A 23,867-nucleotide genomic window follows, 5' to 3' on the forward strand; every position below is an offset into this window, starting at 1 on the left:
AGAAAAATATGACGATGAGAATTAATGAAACGAACGGCTCGGCAATTACTGTGTGTGTGTGTGTGTGTGTGTGTGTGTGTGTGCGGTCGTTAATAAGAGAGGGGAGAGGGAGGGTAATGGGTTAAAGGGATAATTGGGTGAGGAAAAGGGGAATAAACAAGATTGAGGGGAAAATGGAGCTGTAAAGAAGGGGAGGAGATCAATTTGAAGGGGAAGGGAGGGGAAGAGAAAAGGGAGGAAGGAGAAGGGAGGGGAAGAGAAGGAGGAAGGGAGAGGGAGGGGAAGAGGAGGAGGAAGGAAGGGGAAGGGAGGGGGAGAGAAGGGGGAGGAGGAAATTTGAAGGGGGGAAGGAAGGGAGGAAGGGGAAGAGGAGAGGGAAGGAAGGGGCAGGGAGTGAAAAAGAATGGGGTGGTGGAAATTGGAAAGGAAAATGGAGGCTTCTGTTGTGTTTCGGTTTAATTTACATTTGAAGCTTCGAAATAAACCGAACCAGTAATCCCATAATTTGAACCTTATTTCTGAATTTTAATAAAGGGAAATAAGGTTGATTGTGCGACCGTGATTTTGTTTTGTTTTGTTCATACATTTGAAGGTTTGAATTGTAACGAAGCTGGAATCCAATAAATTAAACTAATCTCAAAGTACTCCAATCGTTTATATTTATGATTTTACTTATATTCATGATCTTAGTAAAGGAAAATAGAGGTAGATTGTGGGATTGTGGTTTTGTTTTATTTTCATTTGAAGGATTGAATTGTAACGAAGCTCGAATCCGATAAATTAAACTAATCTCAAAGTACTCCAATCCTTTTTATTCATGTTTTTAGTTATAATCATTATCTTAGTATAGGAAAATAGAGGTGGATTGTGGGATTGTGGTTTTCATTTTGTTATCATTTGAAGCTTTGAATTATACCGAAGTCGTAATTAGTTGAATCTTTATAAAATTACCTCAAGGCTTTATTTTTTGAAGCGTAATGAAGGGAAAAAAAAGTAGATTGTGGGATTGTGATGTTATTTTGTTGTCATTTGAAGGTTTGAATTATACCCAAGCCATAGTCCGATAGTTTGAATCTCTCCTTAAATTAACTCAAGGCTTTATTTTTTGAAGCGTAATAAAGAGAAAAACAGGTAGATTGTGGGACTGTGATTTTGTTTTGTTTTCATTTGAAGCCTCGCATTGTACCGAAGCCGTAATCTGATAGGTTGAATCTTCCTAAAATTACCTCAAACCCTTATTTTAAGCGATATAAAGGGAAAAAAACGGCCGATTGTGGGATTGTGATTATGTTTTGTTTCCATTTGAACCTCGCATTGTACCGAAGCCGTAATCTGATAGGTTGAATCTTCCTAAAATTACCTCAAACCTTTTTTTTTTGAGCGATATAAAGGGAAAAAACGGCCGATTGTGAGAGAGTGATTATGTTTCGTTTCCATTTGAAGCCACGCACTGTACCGAAGCCGTGTTCCGATAATTAGACCCCTTCTGAAATTACCCCAACCGATATCAGGCTTACTCGAAAATTGGAGCACCGAGCGAGGTTAGGACTTAAAGAACGTAAATATCCGAAACCGAACGAAGAGGCGAAGGGAACCGATGTGAACCGCAGGAGCGGAATTGAGGCTTCGAAATAATAAAAAAATAAATAGTGGTTCGCAAAATTAGGAAAGATAGGGAATAGAAAAGAATGGAGGTTCGGAAAATTATGAAAGAACGTAGCAATTTCTCGAGCGATGTTACGACTGTTTCCCAAAAGTTCCCGGCGATGAGAGAGAGAGAGAGAGAGAGAGAGAGAGAGAGAGAGAGTTTTAGTTTTACACAACATAATTATATTATTTTATTATATTTTAAAGAGAGAGAGAGAGAGAGAGAGAGAGAGAGAGAGAGAGAGAGAGAGAGAATTGTAGGTTTCTCACAATTTACGAATATTATTTTGTCATATTTTCAAGAGAGAGAGAGAGAGAGAGAGAGAGAGAGAGAGAGAGAGAGAGAGAGAGAGAGAGAGAGAGAGATTTCACACTTTATATATTCTCACACTTTCGCAATATTTGTTTACTTATATTTATTTTTATTTGTTCCGTAAGTCATTTTCTGCCGCCTCTGTTCTAATATATATTTATTTTTATTTTTCCAGGTCAGCTGCGACCCTAATTAACCTGCCGCGCCGGGTATGTTGTCTCCTCCCAACACTTTATTATTTTATTTGCATATTACTTTTCATACCGAGTTTCTTTTTTCTCCGTTTTTTCATATTTTTTATACATTTTTCACATTTATTATTTTTTTTTGCATTATATTTTATCACGTTTTCTTTCTCCCTTTTTTTATTTTCATGTTTTCCGTCCTTTTTTCTTTCCTTTATTTTATTTATCTACATTTAGTCTTTATATCTATTCCCTTCTCTTTTTCTCCTCTTCCTCTTTCTCTCCATCCTTTCCTTCCCTTCATATTTTTCTTCCCTCCTTTCTTTAATATTTTCTATCAAGTTTTCATTCTTCCAGTTTTTGCTTTCTTATTTTCCATTCTTTTCTCCTTTCTTTATCTCATTTATCTACATTTTGTCTTTTTAAATATTCCCTTCTCTTTTTTCCCTGTTTCTTTTCCTCTCCATTCATTCTTTCCCCTCATCTTTTTCTTCCCTCCTTTCTTCAATATTATCTATCAAGTTTTCATCCTTCAGTTATTGCTTTCTTATTTTCCGTGATTTTGTCTTTCGTATATTTCATTTATCTACATTTTATCCATTTTACGTATTCTCTTTTCTTGTCTTCTCCTTTTTCTTCGTCCTTTCTTTCCTTTCTTCCTCCAATATCTTCATCTTTTACACAATTTATCCTCTTCTTATTTTGTCGTTATTTTTTTCCTTTTCTTCCTCTCCATCTCTTTCTTTCCCCTCTCTCCCTCTACCTCCTTTATATAATTTATCCACATTCTTTTCTTCATTATGTCGCAGCCTTTCTCTCTCTTTTCTTCTCTCTCCCTCCGTTCTCCCTCCCTCCCTCTCCCGTCCTCTCCCTCCCTCTCTTTCCTCAATACCTCTCACATAGTCCCCATCTGGCTTTTCCCTCCATCTCATCAGATTTAACTCTTCCATCTCCTTCTCCTTCTCCCTCCCTTCCCTCCCTCTCCCTTCCTCTTCCATCTATCTTTCTCTCCCCTTCAAGTCTGTCCATCAAATTATTCTTTCTTGTTGCGTTCCATCTCCATATTTTCCATCGCCTATCTTCTTTAATAGTCTTTCTCTCTCTCTCACTTTCTCTCTTCTCTCTCTCTCTCTCATTTATCAATTTATATTCCCTCTCTTTCATCAATCAGTTTCTATCCTCTGTTACGACTTATGATATTTCCTGCAGGGCCACCATTCGTCTCTCTCTCTCTCTCTCTCTCTCTCTCTCTCTCTCGCCAAGGTTGTATTTTCCATCTGGACTTTCTGCATCTATTTTTTTTGCAACTTTTTTTTCTCTCCTTCCCTCCAGGTCTCGTTTTTTCTCTCCCTCCCTCCCTCCTTTCCCTCCCTTCCCTCCCTCCCTCCCTCCAGGAATTTTATGAGCAGCTGAGACAAATATTTTTCTCTCCGAAGGTGATGGAGGCAAGGGAGGAGAGAGAGAGAGAGAGAGAGAGAGAGAGAGAGAGAGAGAGAGAGAGACTGACTTCACTAGATAACTGATTTGAAACATATTTTTGCTCGAGTGTGAAAATTAATTTAAAATATTCCTCAGGTCCTCACCTTTTCCATCTACATCATAAAATAAAATAATAACAATAAAGAGACGAAAGATAAAGGAGAAAAGAAAGAGGAAAGGAAGATAAAAGAAGATGAAGCTGAAGATAAAGATAACGAAGTCTTGATCATATATTGTTCAGGTGTCATATTGCCTTCATTCTTAACCTATTCGCTTTTTTCAATACATCTTCATCATCATTATCATCATCACATTCATTTATTACCAGTCCACTCCACAACAAAGGCCTTTCCTAACATCCTCTATATCTCTCTTTCTGGTGTTAGTGTACTCCATCCTGCTCTGACAAATGCTCTAACTCCACCTCTCCACCTGGTCCTCTGTCTTGTGTTAGTGTACTCCATCCTGTTCTGGCAAATGGTCAACTCCACCTCTCCACCTGGTCCTCTGTCTTGTGTTAGTGTTCTCCATCCTGTTCTGGCAAATGGTCTAACTCCACCTCTCCACCTGGTCCTCCGTCTCGTTTTAGTGTACTCCGTCGTGCTCAGGCAAATGCTCGAACATTATCTCTCCACCTAGTCCTCTGTCTGGTGTTAGTGTACTCCATCCTGCTTTGGCAAATACTCTAACTTCTCCTCTCCGCCTGGTCCTCTGTCTGGTGTTAGTGTACTCCATCCTGCTTTGGCAAATACTCTAACTTTTCCTCTCCGCCTGGTCCTCTGTCTGGTGTTAGTGTACTCCCACTCCCTCTCCGCCTGGTCCTCTGTCTGGTGTTAGTGTACTCCATCCTGCTTTGGCAAATGGTCTAACTACAACCACCTGGTCCTCTGTCTGGTGTTAATGTACTCCATCCTTCTCAGGCAAATGCTCTAACCTCTCCACCTGGTCCTCTGTCCGCCCTGACTTCAAATAATTCTCGGGTGTCCACTCTGTTACTTTGGTTGTCCGTCTGGTATAAAGTCTACGGTTCTGACCTGCCCGGGTTCATTTCCTCTTCTTCATCGTCTCAATCTTAATCTTTAACCTTTGTCTGTTGTTTACTCCATGGTCATCACTTCCTTTTCTCTTCATTACTCTTCTTTATGCACTTATTAGTTTATTGCATACTTCTTCACTTCTCACTCTCATTTCTCACACTTTTTAGCTTATCCAGATATTTTGTGAGGCGCCGAGTTTCTGAGTCTCATGATATGCATTTTTATCCTCAGAAAACACGCAAGGAAGAGGAGTATAAGGGGAGTGTATGGAGGGAAAATAAATGAAAAAAAGCTGTATAAAACCATTCGTATGTAATTTGTGGATTATTATTATTCGGCAATTTGGTGATTTTTTGTTTTTAATTTTGATATGCGCGAAATATGAAGATCGTAATAATGATGATAATGGAGATAATGATGATGGTACTGTAAAAAAGGATCAGTTATAATAGGCTCATATATAAGTACTTAATATACGAGTAAAGCATAAAACACATAATCAGAGAGAGAGAGAGAGAGAGAGAGAGAGAAGCGTTTCGACGGTCCGGCTCAGCCTCGTGATAAATGTTCCAACACTGTTCTGTATTCATAGTCTCCTTTACCTCCCTCTCTCCCTCCCTCCCTCCCTCCCTCTCTCTCCCTCCCTCCCTCTCCCTCCCTGCCTCCCTCCCTCTGTCTCTCTCCCTCCCTCCCTCCCTGTTGCTCCACTACCATCTCCATCTGGTTCGTTATTGAGGTATTTCTCTCTCTCTCTCTCTCTCTCTCTCTCTCTCTCTCTCTCTCTCCTCCTCCTCCTTCCTCCTCCTCCTCCTCCTCCTCCTCCACTTTATCCTCACCCTTCTCTTCCTCTTCATTCTTCTCCAGCCCCGTATTTTCTACCACCAATACCTCCTCCTCCTCCTGCTCCTCCTCCTCCTCCCTGTTCACTCTTTCCACTATAATTGACTTCCCTTGTCGCCTCCTTCCCTCCCTTGTATTGCCTCTGTTTAATTCCTGGCTCTTTCCCCTCACTTCCTCTCCCCTCTTCTCCCCTCTCCCCTCTCCCCTTCCTTTGTTCCCCTCCTATCCCTTCCTTCTCTCTTTTCTCTTCTTCGTTATCTTTTCTTATTTTTCCACCAGTTTTTTTCTCTTTCCTCCTCTTCCTTTCCCCTCTTCTTCCCTCTCCCCTCTCCTCTTTCTTTGTTTCCCTCCTATCCCTTCCTTCTCTCTTTTCTTCGTTATCTTTTCTTATTTCTCCACCTCAGTTTATTTTCTCTTTCCTCCTCTTTTCTTCTTCCTTTCCCCTCTTCTTCCTTTCCTGTCTCTCTTTATGCTACCTCCTTTCCCCTTTCTTTCACTTCTCTTTCCCTTTCTCGTTTTTCCGTTTTTCTTTGTTCCTTCATCTCTCCTTTCTCAATCTTCTCCATCCTTTCCCCTCTTCTCCTCTCTCCCCTCTCCCCTTCCTTTGTTTCCTCCTATTCCTTCCTTCTCTCTCCTCTCTTGCCTTTCTATAGTTTCCTCTTTCTTTTCTCGTTTTCTCTTCCTTTTTCCTTCCCCTTTCTCTTCCCTCTATTTCCTTCTTTTCCCTTCCTTTCTCTTCTTTCATCTCCTCTTCCCTTCTCTTTCCCCCCAGTTGTCTCTTTTTACTCTATTCATCTCGCCTCTTCTCCTTCCTTCCTTTTTCTTTTTCCCATCACTTTCTCCTACATTCGCTTACTCTCCCTATTACTCTTCTTCCTCTTTCTCTTCTCTATCGCCTTTCTTTACTCCCTCTTCCATCTCCTCTCTCTCTGTTCCTTCCCTCCCTTTCTCTCCTTCATTCACTTCTTTCTTTCCTTTTCCTTTTCCTTTTCTGTTTTGTTTCTTTCATCGTCTCTACCTTTATTACTTCTCTCCTCCTACCTCCCTCCTCTCTCCTATTCCCATCTCTCCTCTCCATCTCCTCCCTCCTCTCCTCATTGCCTTTCTCTCTTTCCTCCTATTCTTTTCTCTCCCTCTCTCCCCCCATTTTCCTTTTTCTTCCACACCAGTTACCATATTTATCTCCCTCTCCCTCCCTCTCCCTCCCTCTCTCTCTCCCTCCCTCCCTCCCCCTCTCTCTCTCCCTCCCTCCCTCCTCCTCCCTTCCTCCTTCCTCTTTTCAGCTTCCTCTTCCTCCTCCATAACCCCGATTCTTTCTTTGCCTTCTCTCTCTCTCTCTCTCTCTCTCTCTCTCTCTCTCTCTCTCGTACTTTTTGCTTAATTGTTTATTTTTTTTCCTATTTACTGTTCCAGCAATTATTTTATCGTCATTTTCTCTTTTTTTTTCTTCTCATTCTCTTTTTTCTTTCCTTCCTATCTCTCCTCTCCTTAATTTATCGTATCAATTCCGTCACCCCTTCTCTCTCTCTCTCTCTCTCTCTCTCTCTCTCTCTCTCTCTCTCTCTCTCTCTCTCTCTCTCTCTCTCTCGCAGTGAATTGATGGGAGGAGCTGACGTGGATGGCTTACTGATGGGAAAGAAAGAGGAGGAGGAGGAGGAGGAGGAGGAGGAGGAGGAGGAGGAGCCTAAGATGATGGAAGAAAGGATGGATAAGGGAGGTGAAGGTGAAGGGGTCAAAGAGTGAAGGGAAGGGAAAGGAAGGGTAGTAAGAGATGGGGAAGGGGGAAGGGGAGAGAGACGGGGAGCGATGGGGGAGATGGGAAGGAGGTAAAAGTGATGGGAAAGAGATAGGGTGAAGGGTAGAGAGGGGAGTGAGGATGATGGGAAAGCGGGGAGATGATGGGAAAAATAATGGGTGATGGGAGTAGAAATGGATATAATTACTAATACGTGACCTTGAACACACACACGCACACACACACGCAAACACACACACACACACACACACACACACACACACACATACACACACACACACTTTTCAATCATCCGATATTGGCAGTAATCCTGACTTTGCGATACACAGTCATAAAGAACAACATTTGCCAGTCAATTACCGAGCTAATGACGGATTGGTGAGGGGAAAAGAGGGGAGGAGGGAGGGGAAAGAGGGGAAACAGGAGATAGCATAGGGAAAGAAAGGAGAGGAAGAAGATGGGAAATGAAAAGGAAAAGAGGAGGAAAGTGTAAAAAACTGAGGTGGAGAAATAAGAAAAGATAACGAAAAAGAGAAAGAAGGGATAGGAGGGAAACAAAGGAAGGGGAGAGGGGAGAGGGAAGAAGAGGGGAGAGGGGAGAGGAAGTAAGGGGAAAAGTGGAGAGGAGGGAAGGGTTGGGGAGAAGGAATGAAGGGAAAAGGAGAGGGAGTTTTGAGGGCGAAAGAGAGAAGGGATGAGGGGAAAGAGGGGAGGATGGGAAATAGTGAGGGGAAAAGTGGAGAGGAGGGATGGGTTGGAGAGAAGGAATGAAGGGAAAAGAAAAGGGGGTCTTGAGAGCGAAAGAGAGAAGGAATAAGGGGAAAGAGGGGAGGAGGGAAGGGACAGAGGGGAAACAATGAGGGGAAAAGTGGAGAGGAGGGAGGAGTTGGGGAGAAGGAATGAAGGGAGAGGAGAGGAAATTTTGAGGGGACAGAGGGGAAAGGGGGGTGAGGGGTGAGGGGAAGGGAGGGGAAAATGAGAGGAGAGAAAGGAGGAAGGGAGGAAGGGAGAGGGGAGAAGAGGAAATTGAATAGATGAGGTATATGAGGCAGGTGGAGAGAGAGGGGTAAGAGAGAGGGGAAAGGGAGAGGAGGGGAAGGGTGAAGCAAGGGGAATAATGCCAGAGGGAGAGGGGAGAGGGGAGAGGGAGGGGGATTTAAGCCTTGTTCCTGTAAATAGAGAGGGAGAGGGGAAGAATAGGGGATGAGAGGGTATTTGAGGGGAGTGGGAAGGGGATTTGAGTGAGCCTTGTACATGTAAATTGAGAGGGAGAGGGGAGGATGAGAGGGGATTAGAGGGGAGTGAAGGGGAAAAGATTAAGGGAGTGAGTGAGATAAAAAGAGAGAGGGAGAGGGAAAGTGAGGGGAAGTAAAGAGGGATTAGAAGGAAAATTAAAAAGAAAAGATGAAAGGAGTAAGTGAAAGGGGGATAAAGAGGAACGAAGAGGAGTGTAAGAGGAGAGAAAGAGGGAGTAATGAAAGGGGAATAAAGAGAAGGAAGAGGAAAGTGAGGAAGAAAGGGGAAAGGTAAATGAATGGGGAGACAAAGGAGATAAAGATGGTTAAGGGGAAAAAGATTAATGAAGTAAGAGGGGAATGAAGGGATGAATGAAAGGGAGATAAAGAAAGAAAAGAAAAAAGATGGAGGAAGTGAGGGGAAATAAAGAGGGGAGAAAAGGGAGATAAGAAAGATAATGAAAAGGGAAAGAGCAGTGAAGAAAGAAAGAGGGGAATGAAGGGAGGAATGGAGGGGAGATAAAGAAAGAGAAGAGGAAAAGATGGAGGAAGTGAGGGTAAATAAAGAGGGGAGAAAAGGGAGATAAAGATAATGAAAAAGGAAACGAGTAATGAAGAGAAAAATAGGGAGATGAAGAGAGGAATGAAGAGGAGATAAGGAAGACAGAAAGAGGAAGATAGAAGATAGATAGAAAGATGAAGATACAAAGAGGAAAAAAAACAAAGGAGTAACTGAAAGGGAAAATAAAGAGGGGAAGAAAATGCTACAGGTGAAGGGAAAGTGAAAGGGGTGAGAGGGGGGGAAGGGGGACAGGTAAGGGTAATTAGGCGTTGAACTTTACCTTGCCTACCTTAGTCGATTTTACCTGTGTGTTACCTGTGTGTTGGAGCGGCGGAGAGCAATTACCTTGAAAGCACCACCACCACCACCATCACCATCATAACCACCACCACCACCACCACCACAACCACCACCATCACTCTCATCATCATCCTACTACTACTACTACTACTACTTCTTCCTCCCCTTCTTCTTCGCCTCCTCCTTCTTCTCTTCTCTTCTCCTCCATCTCCTTCCTTTCTTTATCTTATCTTCCCTTTTTTTCTTTCTTCCTTTCATTTCTTTCCATCAATACTTCTCTTCTTATCTTTTGTGTCTCTCTCTCTCTCTCTCTCTCCCCACCATCAATTCCCTCTAACAATCCATTAACTCTTGCTATCTCCGAGCTGTCTCTCTAATCCCTTTCCTATCTCTCCATCTATCTCTGTTGCCATTTTTTTCTTTCCCTTCTAATTTACTTCCTGGTTCTCCTTCTCTTTCTTCCCTTTTCCATGTTTCTTCTTTTCACTGCTCGCCTTTTCTTCTCCCTCCACCTTTTTTGCTTTCCTCCTATTTCTGTATTTGTATCTCTTTTCATTTTCCTTTCCAATCCTCTCCATTATCTCTCCTTCTTTATCTTTCCTTTCTTTCTCCTACATTTTCTCTCCTTTTTCCCTCTTTGTTCCTCTCCCTTCCCTCTCCCCTTTCTTCTTTCTTTCTACACCGTTTTTTTTATCTCCTTTCATTTTCCTTTCTCTTCTAATACATCTCAGGATTTTCTTTCTTTCTTTCCTATATTCCATCTTTTTTCCCTCTTCCATTGTTCGCTTTTTCCTCCCCCACCTTCCTTTTCACTCTATCTTTCTGAGTTTCAATTTTCCTCTGCTATCTAATTCCCCTTCTGGTTCTCTTTCTCTTTCCTTTCCCTTTTCCATCTTTATTCCTTTCCTTGCGTTTGTCTGTTTCTCTCCTCCACCCTTTTCTTTGCTTCTGTATTTCTGTATTTTCCTGTGCTTCCATTTTCCCTTCTCTTCTATTTCACCTTCTAGTTCTCCTACTCTTTCTTTCCTTTTTTCCCATCTTTCTCCCTAACCCCTTCTCCCTTTTCTGCTTCCTTTCTACACCGTTTTCTTATCTCCTTCCTTTTTCCTTTCACTTCTAATACTTCTCCGGATTCTCTTTCCCTTTCTTTCCGTTTATCCATCTTTCTCCCTATCCCATGCTTCTCCCGTTCCTTCTCCCTTCCTCTCTTCTCTCCATTGTTACCCTCTCCTACCTCCCCCTCCCTTCTCCCTCCTCCTCCTTCCCTGAACAGCTTGTATCTGCGGTCAAGCTCTGAATAAGTCGCTAAGTTTCCTCTTCATCTGTCGCTCCCTCTCAATTTTTTTCCCTCCTCACACTCTCTCTCTCCTTTCCTCTCCTCCCTGCTTTAAACTGGTGCCTAGCAATAGTGGTGTGTCGGCTCAGTAGAGACGATGTTATACGGACATTAGCAAGATTTATTTAGCAGCGAGTCATCCGCCACTGGAACAAACCTCCTGCCGAAGTAGTTAACGCGTACACGATGAAGTAATGATAGAGCGAATTTACAGTTACTTTTTTTTTTTTTTTTTTTTTTTTACAGCAGAGGAGTCAGTTCTAGGGCATAAAAAAAGGAAACAAATATGAAAAAAAAGCCTGCAACTCACTGCTCCTAAAAAGAGCTAGAGGTGTGGCCGGAAGATAGTTATTTGCGATGGGTGTGATTTGAACGTTTCTTTTTCTACATATAAGTGCTTTGCTCCTCCTCCTCCTCCTGCTCGTCCTCCTCTTCCTCTTCCTCCCTTAGCTCTTCCACATGGTACTATCTCCACTACTTTTACAATAACATCAACAACGACAACAACTATTACCACAACAACAACAACAAGAACTACTACTACTTCTACTACAGAATTATCTCCTCCTCCTCCTCCTCCTTTTACAACAGCAACAACACAAAAACTTTTACCACACATCACCATCTCCTCCTCCTCCTCCTCCCCCCCCTCCGTACTCACCCTGAGCGTACTGCGCCAGGAGATCCGTGACCACATCCCCCGGGGCGATCTGCAGCGCGGACACCCTGACGGAGTGCCGCGCCCCGGTGTTGGCGCGGTGGTCCTGCAGGGCGCGGTACAGCCACCAGACGGCCGTGGGCATGACCCCCAGCGTGTGGCAGCTCTCCCCGCCCCCCAGCATGGTGTACGCCTGGCCTGGGGGAGAGAGGGGAGAAAGGGGGGTTAGTTATTGGGTAGATAAGATGTGAATTAGGGGGACATTGGTAGAGGGGAGTCAGTGGGGTGAAGAGGGGAAGAGAAAGGTAGATGGGAAGAAGAAAAGGGGTTAGTGGGGTAAAGAGGGGAAGAGAAAGTAGAATGGGGAGGAGAAAGAGGAAGATAGAAAGGAGTTAGTGGGGGTTAGACGATGGGAAGAAAGGTAGATGGGGAGAAGAAGGAGGAAGATAAAGTGGTTAGTGGGGATAGGAGGTTGGGAAGAAAGGTAGAAGGGGAGAAAAACTATTAGAATAGAAAGGGTCACTGGGGTAGGAGGTTGGGAAGAAAGGTAGATGGGGAGGAGAAAGAGGAAGATTAAAAGGGGTTAGTGGGATAAGGAGATTGGGAAGAAAGGTAAAAGGGGAGAAGAAAGAGGAGGATAGAAAGGGTCAGTGGGGTTTGGAGGTTGGGAAAATAGGAAGATGGGGAAGAGAAAAGGGGAGAAAGAGGAAAGTAGGGGGAGGTAGATTTGTAAGGGGGGAGAAAGGGGAGTGTTAAGGTTGGAAAGGTAGAGAAAATGGGAGAGAGAAAAGGGAGAAGAAAGGGAGACAAAGAAAATAGGGAAAAAAAAGGGCGCGATAATAATTCCAATCTTTACCGTTTTTCTTGTTGTTTTTGTCGAATTGTTTTTGTCTACTTTTTGTTTTCTTTGTTTTGTTTACTTCCTTACTTACTCGCGTGTTTGTTGCTCTCCCTGTTTGTGTGTTGGTTTGTTTGTTTATCTCGGGCAAGACTAGACAGCGCGAGGAGAAATTGGAAGTCTCTCGTCCGTTGAAATTTTGGAGATAACTTGGAATTGAACGCTAAACTTTGAGAGAGAGAGAGAGAGAGAGAGAGAGAGAGAGAGAGAGAGAGAGAGAGAGAGAGAGAGAGAGAGAGAGAGACCCCTACCCCTCCACCACCACCACCACACTCTCCTAGAACCTCAACTCTTCTTTCCTTCTCTTCCCTTCTCTTCTCTTCCTTTCTCCTTTCCTCCCCTTCATTATTTTTCCCTTCATTACCCTTTTTTTTATTTATCCACATCCTTCCTATCTTCACTTCTTCCTCCTTCTAATTCTCCTTCATTACATTTCCTCCTCTTCCTTTTTCTTCCTCTCATCTTTCCTTCCTCCATTCTTTCCTCCCAACCTTTCCTTCCTTCTTTTTTTAACCCTTTATCTTTTGTTTCTTCCTTACTTACATACTTCTTTCCTTCCTTCCTTCCTTCCTTTCCTTTCTTTATTTCTTTCCTTCCTTATATCATTCATTTATTCTTTCCTTCCTCTTTGTCTATCTTACTCGTTTTTTTTTCTTCCTTCCTTCCTTCTCTCCTTCCTTCCTTCCTTTATTCCTTCCTTGCTCCCCTCTCCCCTCCTTTCCTCCTTACCTTACTCTCATCCTTTCAACCTTCCTTCCTTCCTTCCTTCCTTCCTTCCTTCATCCCTTTCAACCCTTGCCTTCCTTCCTTCATCCCTCTCTCCCTTCCCTCCCCTCCCCTTCCCCCCAACCCGCACTATCCAGAGCGGGAAAACTTTGCGCCACACAACAGCGGCCAAAGTTCGGAAAGGAAAAAAAAAAGAAGAGAGGGAAAAAAGTAGTAGAAAAGTGTTGAGGCGAAAGGAAATGGGCGAAATGTGTCCCAAATGAGTGTGTTGTGTGTGTGTTGTGTTGTGTGTGTGTGTGTGTGTGTGTGTCGAGGGAGTGCACATGAAAGAGAAAGAGAAGGAGGGAAGGAAAACAAGATAAAGGAAAGCCTGAGAGGAAGGAAGATAAGAAAAAGGAGGAAAAGAAATTAAAGGAAAGGAAAGGAAAGGAAAGGAAAAAAGGAAAGGAGAGGAACATAAAGGACATGGAGAGAAGGAAACAAAGGAAGAAAAAGGAGGAAAGGGAGGAAAAGAAAGGGAAGGAAACAGAAAAAAAGAGAAGGAAAAGGATAAGAAAGGAAGAACATAGGAAGGGAATGAAAGAGAAGAGTAAGGAAGAAAGAGAAAGGAAGGAGGGAAGAAAATGGAAGGAAGAAAATGGGAAAAAATGGAGGGAAATTAGAGTACCGTAGAGAGAGAGAGAGAGAGAGAGAGAGAGAGAGAGAGAGAGAGAGAGAGAGAGAGAGAGAGAGAGAGAGAGAGAGAGAGAGAGAGAGAGAGAGAGTCAATTAACCATTTTTCCTCCTCATCTGCCTCACAATCAGGTAAAAAATGATCCCCAGGTGTCAAGATACTTCACCTGAGAATCAAAGTATTTGGACGTAAACTTGAGCAGAAAGAACCAGAGAGAGAGAGAGAAAGTTTGCGAGGTGATAAAAACAGATAAAAAGGAAAACTAATGCACTTGTGAAGGAAAATGGGATGATGAGGATGATAGTGATGTTGGGGGCTGGGGGGGAGAGATAAAAGAAAATGGGATGATGATAATGATGATGGTGGTGGTGGTGGTGATGTGGTTGGGGGTTGAGGGGAAGAAGAGGTCATGGAAAATGGAAGAGAGCGAAAGGAAAGTAAGAGAAATGGAAAATAAAAGATTGAGAGAAAGAAATGAATGATAAGGTTAAAAAACTGAAGATTATGATAAGATTCGAGAAAGAGGAAATAATATAGAAATTGTAACGAAGATGTAGGAGAGACTAAATGAGAGAAAGAAGATAAAGAGAAAAAAAACAGTAGTGAAAGTAAAATAAATTATAAAAGGAGGAGATACGAAAAAAGAAAGAGAAGAATTACGAAAGAAAATGGAAAGATAATGGAATAGGAAAAGAAAAACGAGGTAATGTATAAAGAGGAAATAGAAGGAGTGAAAATAAAATGAATGATAAAAAGAAAAGACGCGATAAAAGAGAGGAATAGAAGAGGAGGTTAGAGGAAGAGAAGAAATACTAAAGAAAATAATAAAGATGGTGAAACAGGAGAAACAAAACACGTAAGAGAGGAAATAGAAATAAAGTATAAGTGAAAGTAAAATGTGTGATAAAGAAAATAGATACGATAGAAAAAGAAAAAAAATGAAGAAAGAGAAATTGAAAGATAATGTAATAGAAAAGACAAAATAAGATAAGATATGAATGAGAAAAAAAGTGAAGATAAAATACATGATAAAAGAGAAAAAATGCAACAGAAAAAGAGGAAGAGAAGAACTATAAAAAAAAATATTAAATGGAAAGATAATATAAGAGAAGAAAGCAAAAAAAAAGCGAAAGAAAAATGCAAGATAAAAATGAATAGATAAGAGAGAGAGAGAGAGAGAGAGAGAGAGAGAGAGAGAGAGAGAGAGAGAGAGAGAGAGAGAGAGAGAGAGAGATTACGTTATAAAAGAAGAGAATTGCAGGCTGATAACAAGGAGAGGGAAGGGAGAAGAAAAATCTGAGCAAAAAAAAAAGAAAGAAAGAGAATGAAGAAAAAAGTGATAATGAAGTGTTTGATAAAAGAGGAAAATATATAATGGAAAAAAGGGAAAAGAAGTGATTGGCTTGTTATCGAAAATGGGATGATGATGAGGGGGGACGAAAGGAAAATGATCCCCCTCAAAAAAAAAAAAAAGAAAGAACAAAGGAATGATAAAAAGGAGACAGATAAAAAGGAGAATAGAAAATAATTGAGTATTGAAAGCAAAGGAACTGTTGGTAATCGAAAATGGAATGACGACGAAGAGGAGACAAAAAAAAATGCCCCCCCCCAAAAGAAAATAGAGAGAAAAAACGAGAAAATGATAAAAAGGAAACATATGAGAATAAAAAATAATTGGGTAGTGAAAGAAAATGACCTGATGTTAAAGACAGGATGAAAGGAAGATATAAAAACCAAAAGAAACAGAAAAAAATAAAAATAAAGGAAAGATAAAACGAATGATTAAAGAGAAAAGGTATAATTGAAAAAAAGAGAATAAAGAAAATTAAAGAAAAATATATAAGAAAATTGTGATGACGAATGGAGGATGCGAAGAAAAATCAAGAATAAATTAGGAAATGAGACAAAATACAAAACCAAATGAAAAAGTAGAGATAAATATAGGAAAATAAAATGCATGCTGATAAAAGGGAGGGAGGGAAGGGGTAAGAAGGTAGGGGAAGGGGTGGGGAAGGAGAAGGGGGCGGAGATGAAGGAAGGGGAGTGAGGGAAGGGAAGGGATAAGAAGAGAGGCGGTAAGGAGGAAGACTGAAGGGAAGGAGGAGGAAAAAGGAGAGAGGAGGAAGAGTAAAAAGAGGAGACGGGGTAAAATGAAGAGGAGGAAGAGAAGAAGGAAGACGAGAAGGAGGAAGCAGAAGAGAATGGGCAAAAAAGGAAGATAGGAAAATTAAGAGAGAAGAAAAAAAGTTAAATTTGATTGAAAAAGGAAATGGATCGTGCTTGAGAAGAAAGAAGAGGATCAGAATAATCAGAAAAAAAAAAAAAAATAATGAGAGCGCTTGATAAAAGGTAAAAAGATTAGACGGGGTAAAATGAAGAGGAGGAAGAGAAGAAGGAAGACGAGAAGGAGGAAGCAGAAGAGAATGGGCAAAAAAGGAAGATAGGAAAATTAAGAGAGAAGAAAAAAAGTTAAATTTGATTACAAAGGAAAATGGATCGTGCTTTGAGAAGAGGAGGGAAATCAGAATAATAAAAAAAGAAAAAAAGAGGGAAAAAATAATGAGAGCGCTTGATAAAAGGTGAAAGGATTAATGGTAAAAGGAGACAAAATAAAATAAAATAATTATAGTATGGATAAAAATTAATAGTGGCAAGGAAAGAGAAGACGAAGAAGAGAAATCAGAAATAGAAAAAACGAGAAATAGGAAGTAAAGGAATGGAAAAAGAGGAAAAAAATAAAGAGAGCACATGATTAAAGGGAAAAACGTTATTAGTAAAAGGAGACAAAAGGAAAGAAAGCAATTAGAGAATGGATGAAAATTAATAGTGAAAAAAAAGAAGAGAAATCAGAAATAGAAAAAAAAAACGAGAAAGAGGAAGTAAAGAAGGAATGAAAATGCTCGATGAAAAAAGGAATAAAAACAAAAATAAAACGACGGAAGAAAAGAAAGTTATTAGGTTACGAAAGAAAATGGGATGATGATGAGGGGGGGAGGAGGAGGAGGAGGAGGAAATCAGAAATAAATGAAGGAACGAAGGAAAGCTCGTCGTCATTTGGAGATTTTTACAGAGTTACCGAATTTTTGAGGGAAAGTTTTGGGGAAGTTTGGTGTGCTGGGCTGCGAGGTCCCGTCTTCTTTTAGTTCATCTGGAAAAAGCACGTACATACACACACACATACACACACACACACACGGACACACGGACATCTACAAACACACACACACACACAAAAGCATTCCTTCCTTTACCCCAACACTCTTCTTCCACTGTTTTACACACACACACACACACACACACACACACACACACACACACACACACACTCACCTAGGTTGGGCTGGCCGAAGCTAAACACCGCTCCGTCCACCCCACGCAGCACCGCCACGATCACGTCTGTCAGGGCGGATGAACACACCTCCGTCTGCGAACAGGTGTGTGGAAGGGGTTAGACAGGTGTGTGGAAGCGTTAGGGAAGTTTGTAATGGATTAGACAAGTATGGAAGGGGTGAATGATTTTTTTTCCTTTTATTTTGCTCATTTTCTTCTGCTTCCTTCTTCGCCATTCTCCTTCTCCTCTCCTCTCCTCCTCCTTCTTCTCTTCCTCCTTTTCTATTTACCCCCTCCCCTCTTCTTCCTCTTCCTCCTCTCTTCTTTTTCCTCCTTCTTCCCCTCAGTCTTCCTCCTTACCACCTCTCTCCTTATCCCTTCCCCTTCCATCCTCTCCCCTCCCCCTCCTTCCTCAGCCCTTTCCCTACCTTCTCACCCCTTCCCTCCGTCCTCCCTTACCTGCGAGTCCTCCTGAGTGTAAATCCCATCGAAGGTGAACATCTTGGGCGCCGCGATGCCCACCCTGACCTCCTCGGTGTGCTGGGCGGGCGGGGGCGTGGCCGAGCCGGGGTCAAACAGGGTCACGGTCTTCTTCCTGGGGTCCACCTTGAGCACCTGTGACCCCTGACCCATCTCACCTGCCCCGGCCACCCGCAGCAACACCTTGACCTGGGGGAGAGAGAAAGGGAAAGTGTTTAGATGGTTTAGATGATGAATTTGTTGAAGTGAAAAGAGAAAGTAAAAAAAAAAAAAAATAGAAATTGAGGAAAGAAGGTGAAAGGTGGAGAGAAAGATAAGCGTAAGCAAGATTTAGTGTTTACGAATTTAAATGTAAACTTGAAAAAAGTGAAATGGAGGAAATAAAATAAAATAAAATTATCAGTAACTGTTTGTGATAAAAGACTTGATAAAATGTGTAAAAAAGTAAACTAAAAAGAGGAAGAAAACGCAAGGAAAGCAGAAACAGAAAACAAAAAGAGAGATAAAAAGGTCTTAGTAAATTCTGGGTATTAAAGAAAGCGTTTAAGTGAAAGAGGTAATTTAAAAAACGAAGAAAACACACAAAAAACATACAAACACAAAATGCATTAGTAGATTTAGTTAGAGAATACAAACACAAATAAATAGATAAATAAATAATATGAAGAGAAATTACAATAGTTATACACACTGGACACAAACTAATAGATAGATAAATAGAGACAGAAATACAGCAATAACAAAGTAAACAAAGAAAACAAGGATAAGAAAACAAAACAATAAGCCAAATCGAGCAGCATCCCCTTGTTATAGTGTGTGTGTGTGTGTGTGTGTGTGTGTGTTGCAGGGCCCGGTGTTTTCTTTGCATTGTGTTGCCCCACGTCCAGAATGAGGGTGCTTTTGTGTTTGGACGCTCTTCTGCTCCTCCTGCTGTTGTTATTCTGGTGTTTGGCCGACCCTGTTTTTTTCCGTCCGTCCTTCCTTCTCTTCCATATTTATTTATTTTTGTTTTTTTGCTTGTTTTTTTTTTTGGGGGGGGGGGTCGTGTTTTGTTTTGGGTCCTTCCTTGTTCTTCTCTCTGTAATCGGATTTGTCTTATACGTCTGTTTTTTTTTTCTATCTACACACTATTTATCTGTTAATTTGTTTGTCCTTCTTTTGTTCTTTTTATTTATCGCCCTTTTGTTTTTTTAGTTTTCGGTCCTTTCTTGTTTTTCCCTCTCCCTTTCATTGTCTGTTCATTATGTCTCTTTGTACACTATCTATCTGTTTGTCTTATTCTTTTATTTCTTATCTATCTTTCTATCGTTCTTATATTTAGGCCTTCATTCTTTGTGTCTATCTATCTATCTGTCAGTTTATCTGGTCTATTTTTGCATCAACTATCAATCTGTTTGGCTGTTATACTATTGTTCTGTCTATCTGTCTACCCATTTTTGTCTATCTGTCTACCAAGTAATCATTCAGTCTGTTTTTACCATATTAATCTACCTATTTATCTATCTGTTTATCTATCTATCTATCTTTATATATTTGTCTAGTGTATTCTTTTCTATTTTTGTATCTATCAATATGTCTGTCTTTTTTTTTTTTTTGCAACAAAGGAACAAAAATAGCAATACAAACCGAAATAAAAAAATATATATAGAAAAATCTCGCTATCTATTTCTCACACAAAGACGAAAGACAGAGATTGAGTTGCAAAGGCGTCTATCTATCTACCTGTCAATTATTATCTATCTGCCGGTCTATCTATTATGAGTGCCAGATTCCGGAGATAGCCCCCCTTAAAGCCAAGTCTCAGTCTGTGTTCCTGCCTCCCTCCTGTTATTAGTGCCAAGTTTGCCTAAGTCTCTGCCACCCCTCGCTGTTATGAGAGAGAGAGAGAGAGAGAGAGAGAGAGAGAGAGAGAGAGAGAGAGAGAGAGAGAGAGAGAGAGAGAGAGAAGGCCCTTAGTCGTCTTCCTCCTCCTCTTCTTCTCTATTCCTTCTCTTCCTCATCTTCCTCCTCTTCTGTATTTCTTTATTCCTCTTCTCTTGTCTCCCGTTTCCTCTTATTCCTCAACTTGCTGTATTTATCATCCTTTGTTGTTGTTCTATTGTTTATTATGTTGTCAATTATTCCTCCTCTTCCTCCTCATCCTCTTCCGTTTTCTTTTTCTTCACCTTTTTTCGCTTTCGTGTTTTTTTCTTCTTCAGCTCCAACGATTTATTTTATTCCTTTTCCTTCTCATTTGTCTTCCACGTCTTTCCTCTTCTCCTCCTCCTCTTCATTCATCCACTCTTCATTATCCATTCTCGCCTTCCTTCTAGTCCTCTTTCTTTCTTCTTTTATTTTCAACTTTTTCCTTTCTTTCTTTTTTTCTCTTTTACCTGTGTCCTCATCCTCCCTTTCCTCCTCCTCTTCCTCCTTTTTTTTCTACTTTTTTCAACTTCCTTTTCTTTTTCTTTCTTTTTTTCTTTTACCCATGTCCTTCTCCTCCTCCTCCTCCTCCTCCTTCACCTTGTTGTTCCTTCCCTGTCCTCCATTCCTCATTTTCTTTCTCGTTTGTCGTCTCCCTTTTATTGCTCTTTTCTCTGTTTACTACATGCTCAAGTTTCCTCCTCCTCCTCTTCCTCCTCCTCCTCCTCCTCCTCTTCCTCTTCTTCTCCTCCTCTTATTTTTCTTTCGTCTTCTTTTCGCTCTGGCCTTTCTTACGTTATTAATATTTTCTCATTTATCTTCTTCCTTCCTTTACTCTGTTTTCTTCCAGTTATATGTTTGCAGTATTTTTTTTCTCTTCTCCTTCCTCCTCTTCTTCCTCTTCCTTCTTCTCTTCCTTCTCTTCTCCCTTTCGTTGTTTGTCTTTCTTCTTTTACGTTTATTTTATTGCAATTTACTCTCCTCCTCCTCCTCCTCCTCCTCCTCCTTGCTTTACCATTTATCAGATCGACACTTTTGTTAGAACTTTGGAGAGAGAGAGAGAGAGAGAGAGAGAGAGAGAGAGAGAGAGAGAGAGAGAGAGAGAGAGAGAGAGAGAGAGAGAGTAACTAACTTTATCCCTTGGGAGTCTATAGAATAATGAAGGGGGAAAAAATACATTGGTTTTTTGTTTATAATGTTTTGTATCGTGTGAGGGAAGGAAGGAAGGAACGAACGAAGGAAGGAAGGAAGGAAGGAAGTAAGGATGAGAGGGAGGGAAAGATAAAAGGAAAGATGTTAGTGGAGAATGAAGATAGGAAATAGGAAGAGAGGAAGAAGAGCAAGCAGGAAAAGGCAGTATACGAAGAAGGTAGGAAGGAAGGAAGGAAGGAAGAAAGGAAGGGAGACAGAAAAAGGACACAAAGCAAGAAAGTGGGAAAGAATGAAGGAATGGTCAGAGAAGGAAAGGAAGGAGGTAGAATGGAAGGAAAAACGAAGGAAGAAACGAAGGAAGGAAGGAAGAAAAAAGGAAGAAAAGAAGGAAACATCAAAGAGGGAAAGATAAACAGGAAAAGACAATGAGGGTCGGAGTTAGGTAGGCAGAAAGGAAGGAAGGAAGGAAGGAGGGAAGGATCAGAGAGGTATTATGGAAGGATAAGGAGGAGGAGGGGAAGAATTAAGAGCCAATTTGAGGCGGTTTGATGGAGGAGAAGAAACTTTCTGTGATTGAACGGAAGGAGAGGGAAGATGAGTGGAGGTAGAGGAGAAAGTATATGGGAGAGTAGAGGAGAGGAGAAGTAAAGGAGAAGAGAGAAATGGGATACAGGACACAAGGAAAAAGAGAAAGGTGCAGGCAAAATGAGGGAGAGGAAAGATGAGAGGGAGTAGAAGAGAGGGAGAGAGAGAGAGTAGAAGAGAAAAGTGTATGAGAGAGTAGAGGAGTGAGAGGGATTAAATGAGAAGAGAGAAAGGAGATACAGGACGAAAAAAAAGAGAGAAGAGTGCAAGAAATGAGGGAAAGTGAAGATTAGTGGAAGAAGAGAAAAGAGACAGAGTGATGGGAAAGTGAAGTAAAGGAGAAGAGATAAATGAGATACAGGACGAAGAGCAAGAGAGAAAGGTGCAGGAAATTAAGTAGATTGAAGATTAGTGGAAATAGAGGAGAAAGAGTGAGAATGAAAAACAGAAAGATAATCCCTGGAAGAAGTAGAGGAGATGAATGGCATTGAAGATTAAACGAGGTTGAAAGAGTAAAATCTGAATGAGGGAAATTGAGGAGGAGAAATAATTGAGTAGAGAGAATAACTGGAAGAGAAGAAAAAATGATGAACGAGACTTATTGTGGGAAAAGACGTAAGGTAATTTAAGGTAGGGAAGGTTAAAACAGGGATTAAAAGAAAAGGGATAGGAAGGAAATAATTTTAAGAAGAGAAAATCGAAAATGGGCAATTGATGTGTAGAGAGAAGGGAGGAAAAAAAGAGAGGCATAGAAGGGATGTTAGTAGGATGACAGTGGAAATGGAAGGGGAAGAAAGGAAAAGAGAGGAGAGAAAGATAGGCAAAGAATGGAAGGGAAGGGAAGGCATTAAGGAAGGGATAGAAGGGAGTATAATGGAAGGGAAAGGGAAGGGGAGGTAGGAGAGGGTAGGGGGTGTCTAAGGCTTAATGTGTGATGAGGTAGAACGTAATTCGCAATATATTTCTTCATGCCGCGAGTGGAATGGAATGCAGGGAAATAGAGATTGGAATTTTACCCTCAAAAAATCTCACACGTGGACTGAGGAAGAGGAGAGAGGGGGGAGAGGGGAGAGAACGGGAAGGAGGAGAGGGTATGAGAGGGGAGATGGAGGGAGGGGAAAGAAAGGGAAGGAGGAGAGGGGAGAGGGAGGGAGGGGAGAGGAAGGAGGAAAGGGGGGAGGGAGGGAGGGGAGAGAAAGGGAAGAAGGAGAGACTGTGAGAGTGGAGATGGAGGGAGGGGAGAGAAACGGAAGGAGGAGAGAGTACGAGAGGGGAGATGGAGGGAGGGAGAGAAAGGGAAGGAGGAGAGGGTATGAGAGTGGAGAGGGAGGGATGGGAGAGGAAGGGTAAGAAGGATAAACAAAGCAGATGACTGAGTGGAAAAAAAAAATCCTTACCTTTTTGCTTATTCATTTCTTATTTGCTTTATTTTTTCTTTTCTTTAACAGTTTCATAATTTCCTCGCGTCAGATTAAGTTATTTGAATTCTTTTTTATATTCTTTTTCTTGTTAATCGATTCATCGTTTTTTTTCCCTTCGTCAGATTCTCATATATTCCTTCATTTATAATATTCTTTTATTTTATCATCCATCCGCCTTACGTTTTATTTTATTCAGTAATATGTATTCATTTTATTTATCTCTTTACTTTCATTGTTATTTTTTTGCTTCAATGCGAGTGTTTATGAGCTGTAGGATAACTTATTTTTGTTTATTTTTTACATTTTATTTTTATTTTATCCTTTTTTCCGGCCAACCGTGTGTGTGTGTGTGTGTGTGTCAGCCATAGGATCGAACCCCCGTCCAGTCATTCCCTGCCTTTGTTTAGGAGGGTTGGATCCCCTGTATGGGCCCAGGTGTGATTGTGTCTCACCTGTGCCGGGTGATTAAGGTATTGAGCCGCGGGGGGGGGGGGATGTGTGTGCGTAAGAGAGAGAGAGTGAGAGAGAGAGAGAGAGAGAGAGAGAGAGAGAGAGAGAGAGAGAGAGAGAGAGAGAGAGAGAGAGAGAAGGGGGGGGTAAAAACGTACAAAAAATAAAATAAATACAAGAAGAAAAGAAGGAAAATGTAGAAAAAGAAAATAATGAAAGTAGGTAGGTAGTAATTAAGAAAAAAAGGAAAAAAAAATGAAGAAAAAGTAAATGAAAATAAATATGAAAGAAAGAAATATGGAACAGAAGAATTGGAGGAAGAAAAGAAGAAATTAAAGAAAGAAATCTGAGAGGAAAAAGTTAGAGGAAGGAGGAAAGAGGAAAGAAAGAAATTAGGAGGAGGGGGAGGAGGAAGGGAGGCAAAGCAGGGAGAGTAAGGAGGAGGAGGAGGAGGAGGAGGAGGAGGAGGAGGAGGAGGAAGAGGGATTTTGAGAAGGAGAGAGGAAGGGAGAAATCAGAATCAACAGAGAAAGAGATAGAAAGCGAGAGAGAGAGATAGAGAGAGAGGAGGGGGAGGAGGAGAAAGAAGGAGATAAGTGGATGGAGGAAGGGATGGAGAGAAAAAAAAGGGTGAAGGGGGGAAGGAAGGAAGACCCAAAGTCCCCAAATGGAAAGAAATGGCTTACCTGAGGGCAGAAAGTAGCAGGGAAAAAAGTCTAAGGGGAAAAAAAGTGTCTTGGGGAACTTATGTAGAGAGAGAAAAAAAAAAAAAAGGAGGAGGAGGGGAAGGAAGAGAAGGAAGAGGAGGAGGAAGATGATAGATAGATAGATAGATAGACAGACAGACAGACAGATAGACAACTCTCTCTCACACACACACACACACACACACACACACACAC

At 41.3% G+C, this 23,867-nt stretch overlaps 1 protein-coding gene across 4 annotated transcripts in view; it reads right to left on the minus strand.

Annotated features, from left to right (window-relative positions):
* Positions 1–23,867, minus strand: part of LOC127005443 (kinesin-like protein KIF26B) — an 88,762-nt gene that overhangs the window by 45,191 nt on the left and 19,704 nt on the right. For all 4 annotated transcript variants that reach the window (XM_050874322.1, XM_050874323.1, XM_050874321.1 and 1 more), the window contains exons 2-4: positions 17,435–17,644; positions 16,976–17,069; positions 11,352–11,546 (exon numbers count right to left, since the gene is read on the minus strand). In XM_050874322.1, coding sequence (XP_050730279.1) covers positions 11,352–11,546; positions 16,976–17,069; positions 17,435–17,644 — 499 coding nt within the window. The remainder of the gene's footprint in view (positions 1–11,351; positions 11,547–16,975; positions 17,070–17,434; positions 17,645–23,867) is intronic.

Source organism: Eriocheir sinensis, chromosome 30 (genome assembly GCF_024679095.1).
Source record: "Eriocheir sinensis breed Jianghai 21 chromosome 30, ASM2467909v1, whole genome shotgun sequence".
NCBI lineage: Eukaryota > Metazoa > Arthropoda > Malacostraca > Decapoda > Varunidae > Eriocheir > Eriocheir sinensis.